This window comes from Sphaeramia orbicularis, chromosome 18, assembly GCF_902148855.1.
Source record: "Sphaeramia orbicularis chromosome 18, fSphaOr1.1, whole genome shotgun sequence".
Lineage (NCBI taxonomy): Eukaryota > Metazoa > Chordata > Actinopteri > Kurtiformes > Apogonidae > Sphaeramia > Sphaeramia orbicularis.
Window position 1 is genome coordinate 4,382,896 of NC_043974.1, and position 19,351 is coordinate 4,402,246.

The following is a 19,351-nucleotide window of genomic DNA, read 5'->3' on the forward strand; positions in this document are numbered from 1 at the left end:
TGATAAAAAATAGAACTTTTTGAGTCTTGAATGGATGAAGTGTTGCCACGTCCAAATGAGCCCTACCTAAAGTGAGGGTTCCACATGAAAAAAGTGGATTCTAATCCAATCATTTACAGAATTTTAGCTCAACACTTCTAACCCAACAATCCATCTATAACATCAGCAAATCTGAACTTTAGATTCAGATTTATTAATATTCATTCAGTAAAAACATCCCAGATGCTGTTATAGAACAAAACTGCAAAATGCACAGCACGAAATAAAACACAGAAAAAAATAAAAAAATTAAAAACACTAACTAAAAGCAACCCATATATATGATAAAATATTAAAAACTGCACTAAAATAAATAAATAAATAAATAAATAAATAAGTTAGTAAAGGTAAAAAAATCTATATTGCGCGATGAAGGGGTCACTATTGCACCTGTTACTGCACATTCTCTATTGCACTTACTTTTACTGTTCTTATGAATCACAAGTTCATCTGATTTCACATCTGAGATTAAATGTACCCAGAGAATGACACGTTGCCACCAAACATCACCTTCATGTAGACAGAAAGAAAAAAGTCTGAATGTTGTTAATGTGTGAAAATAAGATTTGACAAACCACTGGATTTCATGTCATGTGACTTTTAATCCTCAAAGCAGCTTTGTGTTCATGACAAACATCATCAGCACACTTTAACAGCACATTTTTCAAGGTCAAATTCAAGCCCATTTCAAGCACTTTTAAGGGTTATTTTCAAATGTATCACTGGGGTCGAATACATATCCACAGGAATACATATACTCATGATTATTTTTTCCACTTTTCATCAGGATAATGTACATTGTATTATGTATAAACATCTAAAATTATGTTTCATTATAGTGAAAAGTTTACAGATGAAAGAACACAAAGTTTTATCAAAAAAAAAAAAAAAAAGGGAAGCCACTTGGCGTTCTTCAGTCATACTCGCACCGAGACAAAGGTTAAGATAAAACATTTACCTAGAGTCGACCTGAGAACACATGATATAAAGTTTTATTTTTCAAATGTATCACGTCTCTGTTGTAGCTTTGACTTGACCTCTAACCTGGCAGAGTTCATATTAAAAATAAATAAAGAAATCACGTAACAGAGTGATAATTACAAGCACCTAAACTAAAATTCAAGCACTTTTCAAACCTTGAAAACACAATATTGAAACTCAAGCATTTTCAAGGATTTCAAGCACCTGTACAAACCCTGCAACAGGTATTTGAAGAACACTGAATGCAAAATAATACTGACATGCAAGGAACATTAAAACACACCAGTACAACTCTGAAACTTTTATTCATTATGTGACATCATCCCACTGGTATATGTTAGAAAGAAATAAGTTGATTAAATACATGCATCGGTGCCCTGCTCAAAGGAACTGACAGCTGATGATAAGGGAGTGGGAGAACTAAACCAGAACGTCCATTTAAGACATGACATAAGAGTCCAGCTTATACAGTGGGTAGTGCAGTAGTGAAACATCATCTACGTGTTCAGAACGTTCAGTTTGTCTGAAAATACACAACACAAAAAGTGCTAATCTGCTGTTCTTCCTCTGGATCTGCAGATGGAACTCTGCTAAATGTTCTCCAAAAGAACATCACAGTGGACAAAAGTGAGTTAGATGGGGTTCAGAGGATAATAAGCAGGGTTCATACACATTTTTCAAAGTTAAATTCAAGCACTTTTAAGGGTAATTTTCAATTTTTTCCAGAAATTAGAAGAAATTACAGGAGAACAAATTTTTTTTCCAAAAAAGGGAAGCCGCTTGGCGTTCTTCAGGCACATTCTGACAAAGATTAAGATAAAAATGTACCTGGAGTCGACCAGAGAACACCTGGTCATTTTCTTTTTTGATATTAGGTTTTATTTTTCAAATGTATCACCTCTCTCTAGGTAGAGCTTTGGCTCTAACCTGGCAGAGTTCATATGAAAAATAAAAAAATAAATCACATCATAGAATTAGAATTGCAAGCACTTAAACTGAAATTCAAACACTTTTCAAACTTTGAAAAACACAACATTGAAAATCAAGGATTTCAAGCACCTGTATGAACCCTGAATAAGTAACAAAAAAAAAAAAAAGAACATCTTGGATGGTACTTTTCTTATAGCTTCCATAAACTGAGTTGACCTCTAAAGTAGTCCATACATTCAAAGTGTCAGGGTAAAAATGTACTTTTTTTAGGAATAGCATATTTGGTAAGAAGTGAATTTCTGTACTTCACTTTTTTTGGCCCAGACTGTGATGATAAACCAAAGTGGTTGTATTTAGTGTGACACCCGTTTATACTTCATATGTCTTAAACCCTTTTGTTCAGACAATATCAAATCAAATCATATTTGAATTGAATAAATATGAGATTTTGTAAACTTTGTGATGTTTTATACCAGGTTTCATTTAACACACGACACATTTCTTACTGTTTGTGCTGCTTCTTGTCATGGGGTTGGGGGGGGGGGGGGGGGTCACAGAAAATAGTGACTTTACCCTTTACAACCCATTTAGTTCAGATATTTGTGTCTTTTATGGTTATGCACACATTTCCTGTTTTATCTTTTTGTATGTGCAGAAAAATGAATGAGAAATCAACATGTCTGTTCATTTCAACCCTGGAAAAACAACAAAGCTAAAGGTGTCCTCAGACTTTGACACAGTCCTGCATATTCAGCAGAAAAGGTCAAAAACTAACTGTGCCTGTCAAACATGACATGCTGATTTAATGCTTTGATCTCATCGGATGCAATAAGATTCCTTCGTGTTATCGCCTAAAGCAGGGGTGTCAAACTCAGTTTCTTTCAGGTTCCACATTCAGCTCAGTTTGATCTGCAGTGGGTCGGACCAGTCAAATAATAGCATAATAACCTATAAATAATGACAACTCCAAATTTTTTATATGCAAAAAATAACATTAAATTATGAAAACATTTACATTTTACAAACTATCCAAACAAAAAAGATGTGAATAAGCTGAAAAAACTGAAATTTATGAAGAAAAATAAGAAGAATAATAAGAAAAATCTGATCCATATTCTGCCTCAATTTATGATTAATCCATGTGCATTACAGATCAGATCTACCAAGACACAAAAAAGGCAGAATATTGTTCAAATTACACTGATTTTTCTTTAGACATTTCAGGTTGTTCATATTTGTTCAGGTTATTGACGTTTTATTATTAAAGGAGATCAGAATTTAATGTTCTTTGCAGTAACTCAAAGAGAAAAAACTAGTGTTGTCATTATTTAAAGGCATGATGTCATATTATTTTTTTCACATGAAACCAAGCAGAACATCTGGAGTTATTATTTCTAGGTCAGGGGTGTCAAACCCATTTAAGTTCGGGGGCGTAATTCAGCTCAATGTGGTCTGAAGTGGGCCAGACCAGTAAAATAATCAACACAATAACCCAGTGGTTTCCAACCTTTTTGGGCTCGTGACCCCATTGTAATATCACAAACGTTCTAAACAGACTTTTTTTTTTTTTTTGCTAAAATTAATTTGTTTTTGATCATGTAATTCAGGGGTGTCAAACTCATTTTAGTTCAGTTCCACATTCAGCCCAATCTGATCTGCAGTGGGCCGGACCAGTAAAATGATAACAGTGAAAAAAGGAAAATCCTATTATGATCAGGTTTACATTCACAAAATGTCCTTAAAAATCTGAATAACATAAACAATTTGAATTGTCTTAAGAAAAACAAGTGTAATTTTAACAATATTATGCCTCGTTTTATCAGTTTATCATTTACACATGTGCATTACAATCGCACAAAACATTTAGGAACAGGCAGAATATTGGTAAAATTGCGTTTACTTTTCTTAAGACATTTCCGTTTGTTCAGGTTATTCACATTTTTTGTAAGAGTATAGTTTGGTAATGTAAACATTTTCATGTAATTTTACTTTTTTTACACCAAAAACCCAAAGAGAAAATTCGGGGTTGTCATTATTTATAGGTTCTTCTGATAATATTTTACTGGTTCTGACCCACTTGAAATCTAATTGTTCTGTATGTGTCTGTATGTGGAAGCTGAATTAAAATGATTTTGACACCACTGATTGTTAATATCTTCAGAATAATTTTTCCATTTCACAAATTCATCCCGCGGGCCGGATTGGAACCTTTGGTGGGCCGGTTTTGGACCCCGGAACGCATGTTTGACACCTGTGTTCTAGGTTATTATGCTGTTATTTTCCAGTTTGACGCCCTTGACTGTTAATATCTTCTGCACTTTGTAAACTCATCCCACGGGCCAGATTGGAACCTTTGGTGGGCCGGTTTTGGACCCCGGGACACATGTTTGACACCTGTGATGTAGACACTTCAGTTGGAATCTCTTGTGACGATGAAATCCTGGGTTTATTTCACAAACATAAATAAAAGAAGAAGACTGCACTATGCAATAAGAGTCCTTCATGTTATCACCTAAAGGTCCAATTTGGATGACAGAGCTGCCTGAGCTGCTCCAGTAGGAACTAATCTTTTACACTGTAAAAGAAAAAAAAAAAAAGACTGGAGCTAAAATAAAAGCACTGTCTCTGATTTTACAGTCTTTAAATAAATAAATAAATATACTCGCCTGGAGTTTTAAGAACATCAAGGCCAAAAATCCACGGAAATCTTATGGATATCTGTGGTTACACGTTGGAACATCCTCAACAATCAAGGCCGAAACAGAAATTATGATCTACAGTCGTGGCAGACCTGCAACCACGGTGATCTTCATCTCTTCCCTGAAAAACCAAAAGGCTAATGTTCATTGCAGTTCTTGGCCGATCCCTTTAACTACAGGGGGACTGCAGGGTCTGGCACAGTTCCTTCTCCAGACTGGAAGCCAAAACAAGCTGAAGGAGAATTCAATTTAAATCCAGGTGGACTTCAAAAGGAGTCTGTTTTAGTTTGGGAATCTGCCGGCCTCTGGTGGTGGACGCAGCCAGGAACAGAAAGGTGAGCTGTGGACAGAAAACAGCACCAGTCACACATCTGTTAAACACGGACAAAAAAAACAACAACTCTGAGACATACACATGATATGAAATGTGATACGAAAAATGCATCCTGACTTACTTCAACTGATAAAACTGAAATATGAGTCACATCTTAAGACAGGGGTGTCAAACTCATTTTAGTTCAGGTCCACATTCAGCCTGATATGATCTGCAGTGGGCCGGACCAGTAAAATAATAACAGTGAAAAAAGTACAATTAAATCATGATAATGTTAACATCTACAAAAATCTGAATAACATGAACTACTGGAAACATCTTAAGAAAAACAACTGCAATTTTAACAATATTCTGCCTCAGATTATTAGTTTATCCTTTACACATGTGCATTACAACGTACATTACAATTACAAATACACAAAACATTTAATAACAGGCAGAATTTTGGTAAAATTGCATTCACTTGCCTTAAGACATTTTAGGTTATTCACATTTTTGGGAAAATTAGTTTTTTAATATAAACATTTTCACGTAATTTTACTTTTTTACACTAAAACAAAGAGAAAATTTGCTGTTTTCATTATATTAATATGATAGTATTTTACTGGTCTGACCTACTTGATATCTAATTTTGCATCTGTATGTGGAATCTGAATTAAAATGATTTTGACATCCGCAATTGTTAATATCTTCAGTGTAATTTCTGTATTTCACAAATCCATCCTACGGGCCAGACTGGATCCTTTAGCGGGCCGGATTTGGCCCCCGGGCCGCATGTTTGACACCTGTGTCTTAAGACGTCGGTTCACAGTTTCTATCTACATTTGACTTACATTTATTTCTGCTGCGGTCTACTGATCCACCACAGTCCGCCTGCAGATGGAGAGGTTGCTAGTTCGACTCCTCAGTCTCTTAACATCAACTGGCAAAGTCAGGTTGAGCAAGGCACCTAGGCATGGATTTGTGCAATGTGATGACACTGTTGGGACAGATTTAAAAAGTCACGTTAAATCCCCACAAAAAATCTGGTCCTACAAATGCTACAGGTATTGACTGATTTTTCACAAGATCTCTTCTGACTTACAGTTTGGTGTTTCATCTGAAGAAATAAGTATCCAAGTGGTCCAACACCGAACACCAGGATTAGTAAAGTAGCAAGTATGACGATAGGTATCAGATGATGCCGTTGACCTGATGGAGGGCAAAAAAAAGGCATAAATTAAAGTTCGGCACAAATTTACAATAACTGGAATAAAGCAGCATTGGAATACACATAACCTCAGAAATGTGGCATGTTGTCACTTTTTTTTTTCCTTTTACCTTTTCCAGGTGTGTCTGTGATCGGTTCTACAGTCTGGAAACTGCTCGGTTCCAGTGGCATCTCTGTTGTGGTCATTTTAGCATAGTTTGGATCTGGAAAAATACAAAAGTTCCACGGTGAATTAGAACAAACTCATAATAAAATAGAAGATCAGCATTACAAATGGTAGTCAGAGAGTATTGCATCATGGGTAGTTTTTAACATTAATGTTGCTGGGCTAGTGAATGTATGTAAAATAACAGGACATTACTTTCCTATTTTCATTTGTCATGTTAAAAAAAACTTTATACAGCGTTCATACACATTTTTCAAGGTCAAACTTAAGCAATTTTCAAGCACATTTAAGGGTCATTTTCACATTTTTCCAGCACCTTATCGCTGGAGTCAAATACACATCTACAGGAATACATATACTCATGATTATTTTTTCTTCACTTTTTATCACAATGATGTACTTTGTATTAAACTATAAACATCTGTAAAAAGTTTAAAAATTAAAGAAGAACAACGTTTTATCCAAAAAAAAGAAGAGAAGCCACTTGGCGTTCAGATACACTCACACCGAGCCAAAGATTAGGATAAAAATGTACCAGGAGTCGACCTGAGAGCACCTGGGAATTTTCTTTTTCATCAAAAACGTTTATTTTTCAAAATGTATCACCTTTCTGTAAGTAGCTTTGGCCTGACATCTAACCTGGTAGAGTTAATATTAAAAATGACTAAATAAATCGCACGTCAGAGTAAGAATTGCAAGCACTTTCAAGTACTTCAACTAAAATTCAAGCACTTTCAGACACTGAACACACAACATTGAAATTCAAGCATTTTCAAGGGTTTCAAACACCAGTACCAACCCTGTTTATAATGTGCTGTGGGTTATATTTTCATATAAATGCAAATATAAAGTGGTGTGCAAAAATATTACAACACTTGTCAAATCTTAAGAAACTGGTGGTTTATTTTTTCCCAAAGCCTGAACTTCACTTTTTTTGCCATTGCAAAAGGTAAAGGCAATGGTACCGAGAATATTTCACCTACAAATGTATCAGTCCAGCCCTTTTTTTTTTTTTTTTTTTTACATTTTACTCTAATATATAGTGTGTCGTGCCCCCCCCCCCCCCCCCCCCCCCTTGGAAACAATCACAACAGCGCATCTTTCTGGCATTGTGTCAATGTATTTTCTGAGAGTTTCAACCCCAGTGTCACTCCACGCTCTCAGAAGCTCATTCCTCAGAGTTCCCTCAGAGTTCCCTCAGAGTTCCCTCAGAGTTTCCTTAGCTTGTTGCCAAGGGGGGGTGTTATGGAAATTTCTCTCTGCTGCTGGTAAATAATGAAATAGAGACATCTGCTGGCCAACAAGATTTTATTTCTTTGTCAAGAAAAGTCAGTTCTGCACATGAGCGGCGATTGTGAAGAAAAGACAAAGAGCTTTTCACAAGATCCACCTTTTATAGGGGGAACCCATTTGCAAGTAACACCTCCAGTCTCTTCAATGGGCCTTTGGATTGAGTGACAGGGGGGTTTGGGTAAGGATATGGGAAAGTTATCAGGCAGTGGGGGAGAGTTTTCAGGAAAGGATATGAGAACAGAGAAGGGAATTAGATAAAGAAGAGAAAATTCCATTACAGGGGCCACATTAAATATTAAAGTAAAATGTAAAAAAAAGGACTGGACTGATACATTTGTAGGTGAAATATTCTCAGTCCCTTTACCTTTTGCAGTGGCAAAAAAGGGAAATTCAAGCTCTGGGAAAAAAACAAAACAAAACACCAGTTTCTTAAGCTTTGATAAGTGTTGTAATATTTGTGCACACCACTGACTGTATTTTCAGAACATTTAGGCCTGGCGTCCTGTAAGAGTCCTCATATGAATAAGCTGACAGAAGGACCATTCAGTTTTCACATGTAAACAAACAGACTCACCAACAACAAGCGTCACAGTAGACTGTCGGGAGGTGCTCTTTAAGTCTGGGATGAAACATCTGTATTGTCCGTTATCTGCCAGTGTGACATTCTTGATCAGGAGCAGTATGTTCCCATCTTTGAGAGCCTCAGTGAAGAGCTTCGTTCTCCCAACATACGACGGGAACATCAGGAGCACGTCTTCACGTCGGTTTCGGTACAGGTACACATACGATGGGTCCGCCGGGTTCACCTTCAGGTCCAACTTGGACCACTCCACCGTCTTACCCCCAATGTCAAATTTAGGATCCACGAGGCACTTCAGGACAGCGTCCTCCCCTGGAGCAGCTCTGACTGGCTCATGTGGACTGAGGACCTGGATCTGACCTGGGAAACAGACAGCTGTTAGAACCTCATAGGAACGTCTGTGGAACTGTGACGGATGATTTGCAGGAAGAATCATTTCAACTGGAAATTTGAAACTTATTTCCTTCCAGTTTCAGGAAGGTTTTACAAATATCAGAAGCACACAGGAAAGACTTTCCCTTCCTGTAATAAAGCTTGGTCATAGCACCCACGTACAGTAGAAGCACTTTAGCCAAAATAATGAAAATACAGTTTTAATGACTTTTTCCACAGTGCAGACAGAGCCTAGTGGACTACTGTGTGCCTGCTATGGGTAAACAGAAGCAGATACATATTAATATTAGATACTTTCATTCTCCTGCTGTTTTTATTTTGTATTAATTTTCATATGAACATTATGAAAATCGTCAGATCCTTTGTAATAACAGAATTACTTTCATCCACATGAAGGTTACACATTAGGCTAATGACAATGGGTTAGTGTAGATTATGTTTATTTTATTACCTTTATTTAACCAGGAAAACCTCATTGAGATTAAAAATATATTTTCCAAGAGTGTCCTGGCCCAGACAGGCAGCAGGACATTAAAGACTTTCAAACAGACACAAGCTTTCAATACATCAAAAAAAAAATAAAAAAAATCAAGTCAAACCTTCCAAAGTCAAATTTGCTAAAAGTGCCCATGAGATGAAGATAAAGTGCATCAGACCAAACATCTACAGTCAGATGTCTCCATCTCTAAGTCATACAACATCCTCTTCAAAGTGTCCAGTGAAACCAGATCTGTAAGTTTCAGGTCTTTTTGTGTTTTTGTAGTTTGTTCCATGTGAGTTTTTAACCTGTTTAGTTCTAACTTTAGGAACAGACAAAAAGAAAAGATCCTGAGAACAAAGATCAGAAGTATCTGTAGTTTTCCGACTGACGCGTGTCAGAAGGTAGGATGGAGCAGACCCACAGAGGAAAAGTTTTCTGAAAATCATATGGTGTGAACGACGTAGGTGTACGGAAATAAAACACAGGTGGGAAATATTCCTGTCTATAAATAACCATGTATACACAGGCTTAAAGTACTCATACAATAGACACTGACTCTGACTCAGTATGAGTCATTGAACCTCTGGGATAAACCCAGATGCAGTGAAGATAATCAAAACTGAAAACTGGAGAAACTAAAGAAAAACCACCTAAGATCTGAGAGACAAACTACACAAAGGGTTCGTTTAAAAAAGACCAGAGTTCGAACCCCCGGAAAGTCTGAACTTTTTAATGTGTGAATACAAACATTCGAGCTCTGATTAGAATCAAACAAGTCAAATAAAATATCAAATAATCAAATAAGAGGTCAATTCACAGCGAAAAGAAACACATGAACTGTACCTGTGTTCAGACAGAACAGTAGTGTATGTTCAGTTAAACCCGGAAAGAAAGCAGTAAACATCAGCCTTCACAGATGTGCTTACCTCTGACAGGAGAGAAGAAGACCAAACTCAGACAGTTTATGAGGATCCAGAACCAGCACACAGAAGTAAAAGCAGCCAAACGGACCTGGACCATGACAAACACTGAAGTCCACAGCAGAAGGTGTGTGTCTGAACTGAGAACCAGTCTGACTGGAGCTAGAATTTAACAACCCCTCCTTTACAGAGGGTGTTCCCTGCAATGGGCGTCACTGATACTGAGTGATTCCCCAGTATCTGTGACGCACATTTAAAACCCCTCCCCCTGTTCAGTCTCGCCCATTCATAAACTTCCAGAGCTAACACACTCAGGACAGCGGGAGATTAGATAACACTGGTCCACAACTTTTTAAAAATGATTTGCTTCAGACATTAAATGTGCTAAATGTTACGTATTTTAATAAGATTAATTGGAAAATAAATGACAAAAGTGCCAGTTTGCTGATGTTTTCAAGGTATATGATTGAGTGTTATTACACATATATATTGGTTTATGTACATTTCTATAATAGTTTTACAAATCTTCCACTAAATAGAACCTGTAAAGTGAATGTATTCTAATGTGCAGACAGTGTTTTGAAGTAGATCTTGTTGCTCTGAGACAAATATTCCTTTTGAGTCAAACCCATTCTCTCGTTAATTCTTGAGTTGCACATTTTGACCCAAGGCTGTACTTGGAAAGTTCAGCCAACCAACATTTTTGACTTGATTTTTCTTTATCAGTGACTCTCATGCGGTAAAATTTCATTACTTTTATTCTGGAAGCATTTTCCTTGTAGACCAGTGTAATCCAGAGGCTGTGCTGGTGAACAGACCAACTCTGCCTTACTCTGATGAAGTGTGTTTTTCTATAAATAGATAGATAGATAGATAGATAGATAGATAGATAGATAGATAGATAGATAGATAGATAGATAGATAGATAGATAGATAGATAGATAGATAGATAGATAGATAGATAGATAGATAGATAGATTAGATAGATAGATAGATAGATAGATAGATAGATAGATAGATAGATAGATAGATAGATAGATAGATAGATAGATAGATAGATAGATAGATAGATAGATAGATAGATAGATAGATAAAATTGGTTGTGCTCTGCAGACTGCGAAGGCCATAGCACTTGATCCACATCATTTCCATATTCATCAAACAGTTCCAACCCCTTGTGTCTAATACATGGGGTCTTGGAGGAGACCACTGAAAATATGATGATGAGGAACAATTAAGACACAAGATCCAAGGTTACAAAATTACTTCAGTTGTCATTTCTCTTTCACAAATACCGTTTCTAAAACAGGTACCAGTACCTCAGACATACTGAATCCAGAATACATAATGATAAAAATAATAACAAACAGTTATTATTATTAGTTTAATAATAATATTGATTGGGTGAATCTACTTCAGTACCTCCTATATCTGGAGCAGGGGTTCTGATGGTTATTCCCAGACGACAGAAGGGGAACCAGAGCATGGGAAAATGTCTTCGTCCATCTGTCCTACTGTGTGTATAAATACGAAATGGAAAACGCCAAAATCCAGTTTTGAATCGTACCTTGGTCACCTGCATCAGTACCAAACATCTTTAATATCTGTCCTGCTCCACTACATAACATCACATAACACAGGAGGAGGGACTGGGTCTGTAAACACCTCCTTCATACATTAATACACACTGCACTATCTGACTGAATGATGAAAAGAGTGAGTATCTATTAAAACTATCGACAGGTGACAGAGCTGAGAGCCAGAGCAGACTAATGTCCTTTAACACTGTGGACTGTGTGATTTTGGTTCAATGCACAGACAATAATCCCATATGAACAGTTCACAGACTAGGAATCCGCACACTTCCATATATTTAACTGCATAATTTAGGCCAGATGTTAGAACAGTCATTAATATGATATAATTGAAATTAATTCACTAACATCCTGAATCCCAGTCTTTCACTAATCGCCTGTATCTTAATGCAGCTGTGTACATGAACAGACTGGAGAACGCTCTCTGAAGTGCCTCTGCAGAACTGGTGGGTGTGGCTAAGTCTGGTGGTGGGTGGGGTTGACACTGGTACAGCTCCACCCTTCTGGACCAGCTCCACCCTTTTGGTTCTGCAGCAAGCAGTAATACCGCTCCTTTAAATGACATCATGGAAAATAAACCAATCACGAGGATGTGGTGACGTGTTTGTTGTGTTTTTCTGTTGCCACGTTCTAGAAGCACGTGGATTATTCTATCTTATAATGACTAAACCAGTCCTCCTTTGCCCGGACATGTCCTCTTTTTAGAGTGTCCAGGAGATTTTTATAAATTCGTGAAAATGTCCGGTTTTCATTGTTTTTCACAGGAAACACTCTGTAAACCTGTCATTGTTGTCACTGTTTATACTGTTGTGCTGAATTCTACACCCTGCTGAAAACTGCTCCCCCTTCCTACATCAGCCATGAAGAGGACAGTATTGCAGTTATGTCTTTTATCTGTTTAATATTAAAGAATGTGCCAACTGTAAGGTATATAAAACTTTCAAAAGTTAAATCTTAGACACACAACACATAAAATACATAACAATAAAAACAGATACCAATGAAAACCATATCTTCCACAGCTGGGGATGCAGTTTTCGGCAGGGAGCAGAATTCAGCACAACACGGCCAAGGGTCCAATCTGGTCCACAGTAAGAATTAGCAAAGGGCAAAAATTATACTGAAGTAACTAAGAGTCAAAGGAGTCAAAGGTGTTTTAGTTCAGGGGACACAAACAGACCAACTGTGATCGGACGTAAAATAATAGTACAATAACCTAGAAATAATGACTGCACATTTTCTTCTTGGTTTAATATGAAAAAATATAAATTATTTTGTGCTTATAAAAAAGCAAAAAAAACATTATATTACGAAAAAAATTACATTAACAAACTATCCTTGAACAATAAAATGTGAATAACCTGAACAAATATGAACTGAATGAATTTAGCTTTTATGACTTTTTTTTTTATATTTTACTACTTATTATTATTTTATAATTTATTTTTATATTTATTATATGTCAGCCCCGCGATGAACTGGCGAAATGTCCAGGGTGTACCCCGCCTTCGCCCCTATGTAGCTGGGATAGGCTCCAAGCGACCCCCATGACCCTAGTGAGGATAAAGCGGGTTCAGAAAATGAATGAATGAATGAATGACTTTTTTTAAGACTACATGCCTCTTATCTTTAGAATATGTAGTGAGGAGTGAAGAATATTACACAAAGACTGAAGGAAGCATTTTAACAACCACTTTCAGGCAACAGTGGAAGATGTTACATAGCGTTCCAGTTCATGACAATCTAAGTTCTAAGTTCTTTGACGATACTGGTCAAATAATAAAGCTTTTTTATTCACTTCAAAGAATTGACCCATTAACCTAATTGTATTTCTTTATTATGAGTCTGTGGTATATTTGGACAATGCAATCTGGACATACATTCAAACTGTATTGTCTACTCAGTATGACACTTCATATACTATACAGTAGTTTAAAAAAAGGGAAGAACAGACGGGACTGCATAATACTTGTGTGATCTATTTTGAAGGTTATCGTTATACAAGCATGTTATTGCTGTTTTTCATTGCTCCAAAAATTTGACAATAAAGATCTGTTCTGTTTGAGTCATGGCAAAGTCCTTTCTCCTTTTTACCTTGTCATGGTGAGTCATGGTATGACTGCCTCTTGAAAGTGTAGAGGGGTTTTTTATTATGTGTTTTTTTTTATTGTGTTTGTATTTATCTGTTTGCTTTTTAACATGGACCATGAGTCTGTAATAAAGCCTATCTATCTATCTATCTATCTATCTATCTATCTATCTATCTATCTATCTATCTATCTATCTATCTATCTATCTATCTATCTATCTATCTATCTATCTATTAGTAAATATGTATAAATTCCATATACTCTATATAGCGGAGCCTAAATAACCCTGCATTCAGTTTTTTTAATTGTTCTTTGAACAGATTCTGTCAGAGTCACAGTGTCATTGCTTTCACTTTTCAATGTAAAATCAACTATTGCACCCAGATATTTTTGGGACAACCCCAATACACTTCACAAAAACCACAAAGCAGGCACAGAATGACATCACAGAATTCCCAAATCATCATGTTATATCAAAACTAAAACAATATGTTGCGCCCCCATTTTGTACCATGATGCAAGAATAAGATGGCACTGTCACTCACAGCTGTCTGAACTATGCATTTAACTTTAAGAATCATTATAATTTGAATAAAATAAGAAATCTCTTGACAGTCATTAAAGGCCAAATCTGTTTGTATCAGACTGTAAACATTTGTGCTGTACACTGAAGAAAAAAAAGGTTTTTTGGTGTAGTAATGTTTATTAGGTTAACTGTCACAATTTTTATTTTCTAATTGTAAGTTTTAGTGAGAACTAGAATTATTCAAGTAAAAATAAATATGTCATTTGTGTATCAAATAAACTGTGTGGGAAGAGTAAGTTGTATTCTGTATTTTCACATAATATTCAAAGGTTATAGTCAGTGCACATGAACCTAGAAATACCAAGTAAGTTTAATAGACAATTTAAACTGCAGAAAAAATATGTCAAATGTTGTGTAAATGTTACTTATGTGTTGTCCATTAATAAAAGTTAGAAAAAGTATTGTAGTGAGCCACACTGATCGTAATGGGGGCAGTTTGTGCTGAGTCATGTGACTCACATAGTTTACAGTGTCATGTGACGGTGACTACCTTGCAAATTGTAAATATTTGTTAAAAGTGTGGTGGAAAAATTTACTTTTTATATTTTATACTCTTTATATTTTATATATTTTATACTCTTTATTTTTTATACTTTTAATATAATCTTTTCTTGTTTAATACATCTTCTTTTAATGCTGAGTCATTATTCATTATGTGTGATGTTTACCACTCTGTAACACCCCCGACCTAGGAATGGAGTTCTTTCTTGCCTTGAGTAAAACCCAAACACCTAGATGGCTGAATGTGTAGATAGAGGATGGCGCCTGTACTTCAGATAGGATCCAAGCAAGGTTAGAGTGAAGAGGTCATCATGACCTCTTCACGGAGCAGAGAAGGAGTAGTATGGGGTGGTACGATGTACGTAAGGAATGACATCATAGGTTGAGGGGGTTGGAGTTGGTTCTATATAATCTTTAGTTTTCTCTTGTTTAAGCAGACTTCACTTACAGAGTTTCTCTGTGATTGACTTCTCAATAAATGCATTTATTTCTTTTAACTCTAACTTTCTCTCCTCCTCTTTGTGTGTGGGTTATCAGTTGAACATTTCCATAACAAAAGCAAGTTCCTGTATTATGCAGTGACGTGCAGTGGGGTTCATGGCTGGGGAGGCACTAACTCTTTCAGAGCCAGATCTACAAATATATGGTGGCCTGAGAAACTGGAATAGAGAGAGTGAGCAAAAGGAATGGCCTGGGTATATGGGCTCTGCATCAAGTCAGCATAGGTAGACTGGCAGGAACTCAACAGGAAACCTTCAAAAAGAGCCATTTCAAACTAAAACTAAAAAAAAGTTTATGGTTTTACCTTTATTTGTACATGAAATCCATGCACCGATCCTGGTGAATTAAAGTGTATAAAAAAGAACGAAGAATATTATAAGCGCATGAATCTGTGGACTCACAGGCGCCATCTATCATGAGGCAGGGGTACTGTTTGCCTCCCCTAGTGACTTTTTCACTGCGGTTTTATGATTAATCTGCGAGCCTAAACACACTGCAGAGATACATTCCATATGTTATGCAGATTATGGAAGGATAGAGCATATAATCAGAGTGTTTGAAAGCATTTTAACTGTGATATACAGAGGGACAGCGACACAATATTTTCATCAGGTACCAGCAGAGTTCATGAGGGGAGGAGACAGTTCTCCTGGAGGCACAGCACAGCGCTGCCTCACGGCGCATCTCCTCCCTGTATTTGAACAGAGCATGCGGAAATTCTGCTATTCTAATTGACAAAAAAAATAAAAAATAAAAATAATAATAACAATTTTGGATTCGAACGGAAAATGAGTTTATGGGACATACCAGCTGACAACTATCAACATTTATTATATTTCATAGTCAAGTTTTTTTCTTTTCAAGATTGACAAGGGACGCTCTGCCTCCCCTGCCTCCTCTGACTGCACGTCACTGGTATTATGTATATATACTGTTCAACTGTTCATTGTTCAAATTAAAAAAAAAAAAAAAAAAAAAAAAAAAAAAAGGAAATTCCTGTTCTATGTTTTGTAGTTCTATGACTCATGTTCTGTCTATAGGGGACACTATCTGGGTGAAGTGTGTGGAAGGAATGTTTCACTTTGACTCCAGGACTGAACGCTCTGTGCTGCTGTCAGACAGTCTGGGCTGGTTTCCCTGTGTGGTCATTTATGTAAATAAATATCACTGCTGTCTCATAAGTGTGTGGTATATGAGGAGTCGAGAAGTGCAATCATTGTTCACTCACCCGTAACTTTGTTCTACCAACACATAACAGTATTTAAAATGACCTAGAAAAGCCGTTAGCTTTAGGTGCATTAGCATGTTTCAGTTTGAAGCAGTTAGAGTCTAAGTAAACCTTACAAAGAAGGAGAAAGTCAAATTCAGTGACCATATTAATAATCATCGGTAAATCACCTGAGGTTTGTTTGTAAAATAAACGTATATCCACAAGTACAGTTTACTTGATGATCGCCCTTGTAGGATTTACTTACAATTCTAAGTGCAAATACTTTCCTAAGTTTTCTGAAATAAATAACACCCCCAATTGTTTTAAATGTAAATATGGACATTTTAACATTGGGTGAACATATTTTGATTTCCAAAAAAGGAGGACACTTGGCTCCGCCACGAGATATTTAAATGATCACACGCTACCTAAATACTGTAGTATTCTGTGCAAAGTGTCAATAATCCCGGAGAAAATATTTCAGTGAAACAGGCTGCTTGGGTTTGTTACCTCCACCAAGGAACAGCGGAGGTTATGTTTATGTTTGTTTGTCTGTTTGTTTGTCTGTTAGCAAGATAACTCAAAAAGTTATGGATGGATTTGGATGAAATTTTCAGGAAATGTTGATACTGGCACAAGGAACAAATGTAATCATTCGTTCCTTGTGCCAGTATTGGTGGTGGTGGTTGGGGGGGGGCTGATCTGCCTGCGGAGGTCTGCATTCTCCTAGTGCTTTTCTCGGGGTATCTTTCAATATCCCTTTTTTTGTTTTTTGCATTGACAATCAGCATTCAGTTTCTATGCTCCGTATATCTGGAACAAACTACCAGAAAATATCAGGTTTGCTGAGAGTCTGAGTTCTTTTAAGTCAAGGTGAAAGACTCACCTGTTCACTGCTGCCTTTGACTAAAAGGCTTTTTACTTTTTAAATTTTATATTCTCCTTCAAAACTCTGCACTGTTGCTCTTACTTTAATATGTGTGTGTTTTTATGTTTTTGGGTTTTATGTGTTGTTTTCTTACTTGCTGTTTTTAATCACCTTTACATGTTTCCTTTATAATGTTTTAAATGTGTTTCTTTTTCCCTTGTCGTGGTCTTTCAATGTCCTGTGTGAAGCACCTTGAATTTCCTTGTTGCTGAAATGTGCTATACAAATAAACTTGCCTTGCCTTGCCTTGAATAAACATGAAAAAAAACAAAACAAAAAAAAAACAGATCAAAATATCAATGAAGAAAGGCCTGTTTCCACTCCAATCCTCCAGGCTTAGAACAGGGGGCTGGTAGCTCTGGTTTTTCAACTGGTAATCAGTGTACTGGGTGGTCTGGGATGGAGGAAGAAGAACAAAATGAGAAGAAGAAGAATCCAAGCACTCCAAAAAAAGGATCAATGTGGAACGTACTTGCCACTCTTCTCACAGAGTTCCTTCATTAAATGCTTATGTTAAAGTTGTTTGCTTTTGTTTAACTCTACCTGTTGCCTCTGGCTGTGGTGTGGCTGTTCTTTTAGTTCAGTTTGACCCTCATACTGTTTGGATGCTGTCTCTTCAGGTGATTGAACTGGTTCATAGTGTTGACATATGTTATTTTAAGAGTAGAACCTAACAGACCTGTATGTGGAGGACAGGGAGGACTCACATTGGGCATACTGTGAGCACTGTCCATGGACGTTTTTCACGTTCATTCCTAATTTGCATCTATATTACTGTTCTTATTTTTCATTTTGCAGCTTATGTCTTATGTCATCATTTGCACATGGAGCAATAAAAAGCGATAAAGTGTTATTTCAGTTAAAGTTCATTAAGATAAAAAAAAATATGATGAAATGGGACATAAATATTTAGATCTAATCGCTGGCAATTATGGACAAAAAGATTCCATGAGGTCTGTAGTGCACGTGTATTTGTTATTGTTTTGCCTAGAAACGGCCTTTGATTGGTCCGAGTTGGTGACGCACTGTCTCCTTGGTTACGTAAATAAAGCAGTACTCCCAGGTCCTAACTTCCTGTATTTGACGTAACCGAATTTTCTGACCAGAAAGAGGAAGCGATTTTAAAGAAAAAAAAACAGAGTTAGCGGTTTTTATTATTTCTATTCTTATTATAACTATATTTCTGTGTGGCGTGTAGTCCCAGACATTGGTTTAGTGTGTTTCAGAAGGCGGAAGCAGATCCTGTCAGACAAGATGTGGATTTGAAGGCAGAACTCGGTTCATGGTCCGAGCCGAAGTCATATTTTAGCTTATATTCATTAATGCGACACGATAATGTCACAAAACGTTCCCCGAATTAGCCATTACTTCACCGTGTTTACGATTAATTGAGCAATGAGTGGAAACATTCCACTGTGTTACTGTAAAGACGATGAAAATGTAAACATGTTACTATTCTCAGGGAAGTTCCGTAGTTAAACTAGAAAAACACTGGAGAGAGGGGACGGATTCTCCAGATCAGTCCCCCCTAACAGACAGACAGACAGACAGACAGACAGACAGACAGACAAACAAACAAACAAACCTGATGAAAACATAACCTCCGCTGTTCGTTCCTTGGCGGAGGTAAAAAAAAATCGCTGCGGGATTTCTTCGGTTATTTCAGATTTTCCTTCGTTTACCCACACATCCATTTAATAAGATGACGTTATATATTTTCAAATATATGAGCTGTGGCTTCCAAAAGTTTCCGACACAAAACAGGTCTTTCCCTGAATCTGACTTGAGAAGAGTTTTCCTTTCAGAATCATGAAGAGCATGTACTCTCTCTCTCTCTCTCTCTCTCTCTCTCTCTCTCTCTCTCTCTCTCTCTCTCTCCATACTTGTACAAAGGTAGTCTACAGTAAATAACAC

The 19,351-nt window shown here is 36.7% G+C and overlaps 1 protein-coding gene across 3 annotated transcripts in view; it reads right to left on the reverse strand.

Moving 5' to 3' along the window:
• LOC115438513 (uncharacterized) overlaps positions 1 to 19,109 on the reverse strand; it is a 45,561-nt gene extending 26,452 nt beyond the window's left edge. The window contains exons 1-6 of one of the 3 annotated variants that reach the window (XR_003938089.1): positions 19,023 to 19,109; positions 8,227 to 8,592; positions 6,304 to 6,396; positions 6,068 to 6,174; positions 5,817 to 5,962; positions 4,232 to 4,989 (exon numbers count right to left, since the gene is read on the reverse strand). Coding sequence is in view for 1 of the 3 variants with exons in the window: in XM_030162169.1 (XP_030018029.1) it covers positions 10,033 to 10,126 (94 nt within the window). In the remaining 2 variants the exon portion in view is untranslated. Of the gene's footprint in view, positions 1 to 4,231; positions 4,990 to 5,816; positions 5,963 to 6,067; positions 6,175 to 6,303; positions 6,397 to 8,226; positions 8,593 to 10,032; positions 10,184 to 19,022 lie in introns of those variants that run through there. The other 2 variants (XR_003938088.1, XM_030162169.1) reach the window with 2 other exon arrangements.
• Positions 19,110 to 19,351: the final 242 nt, after the last annotated feature.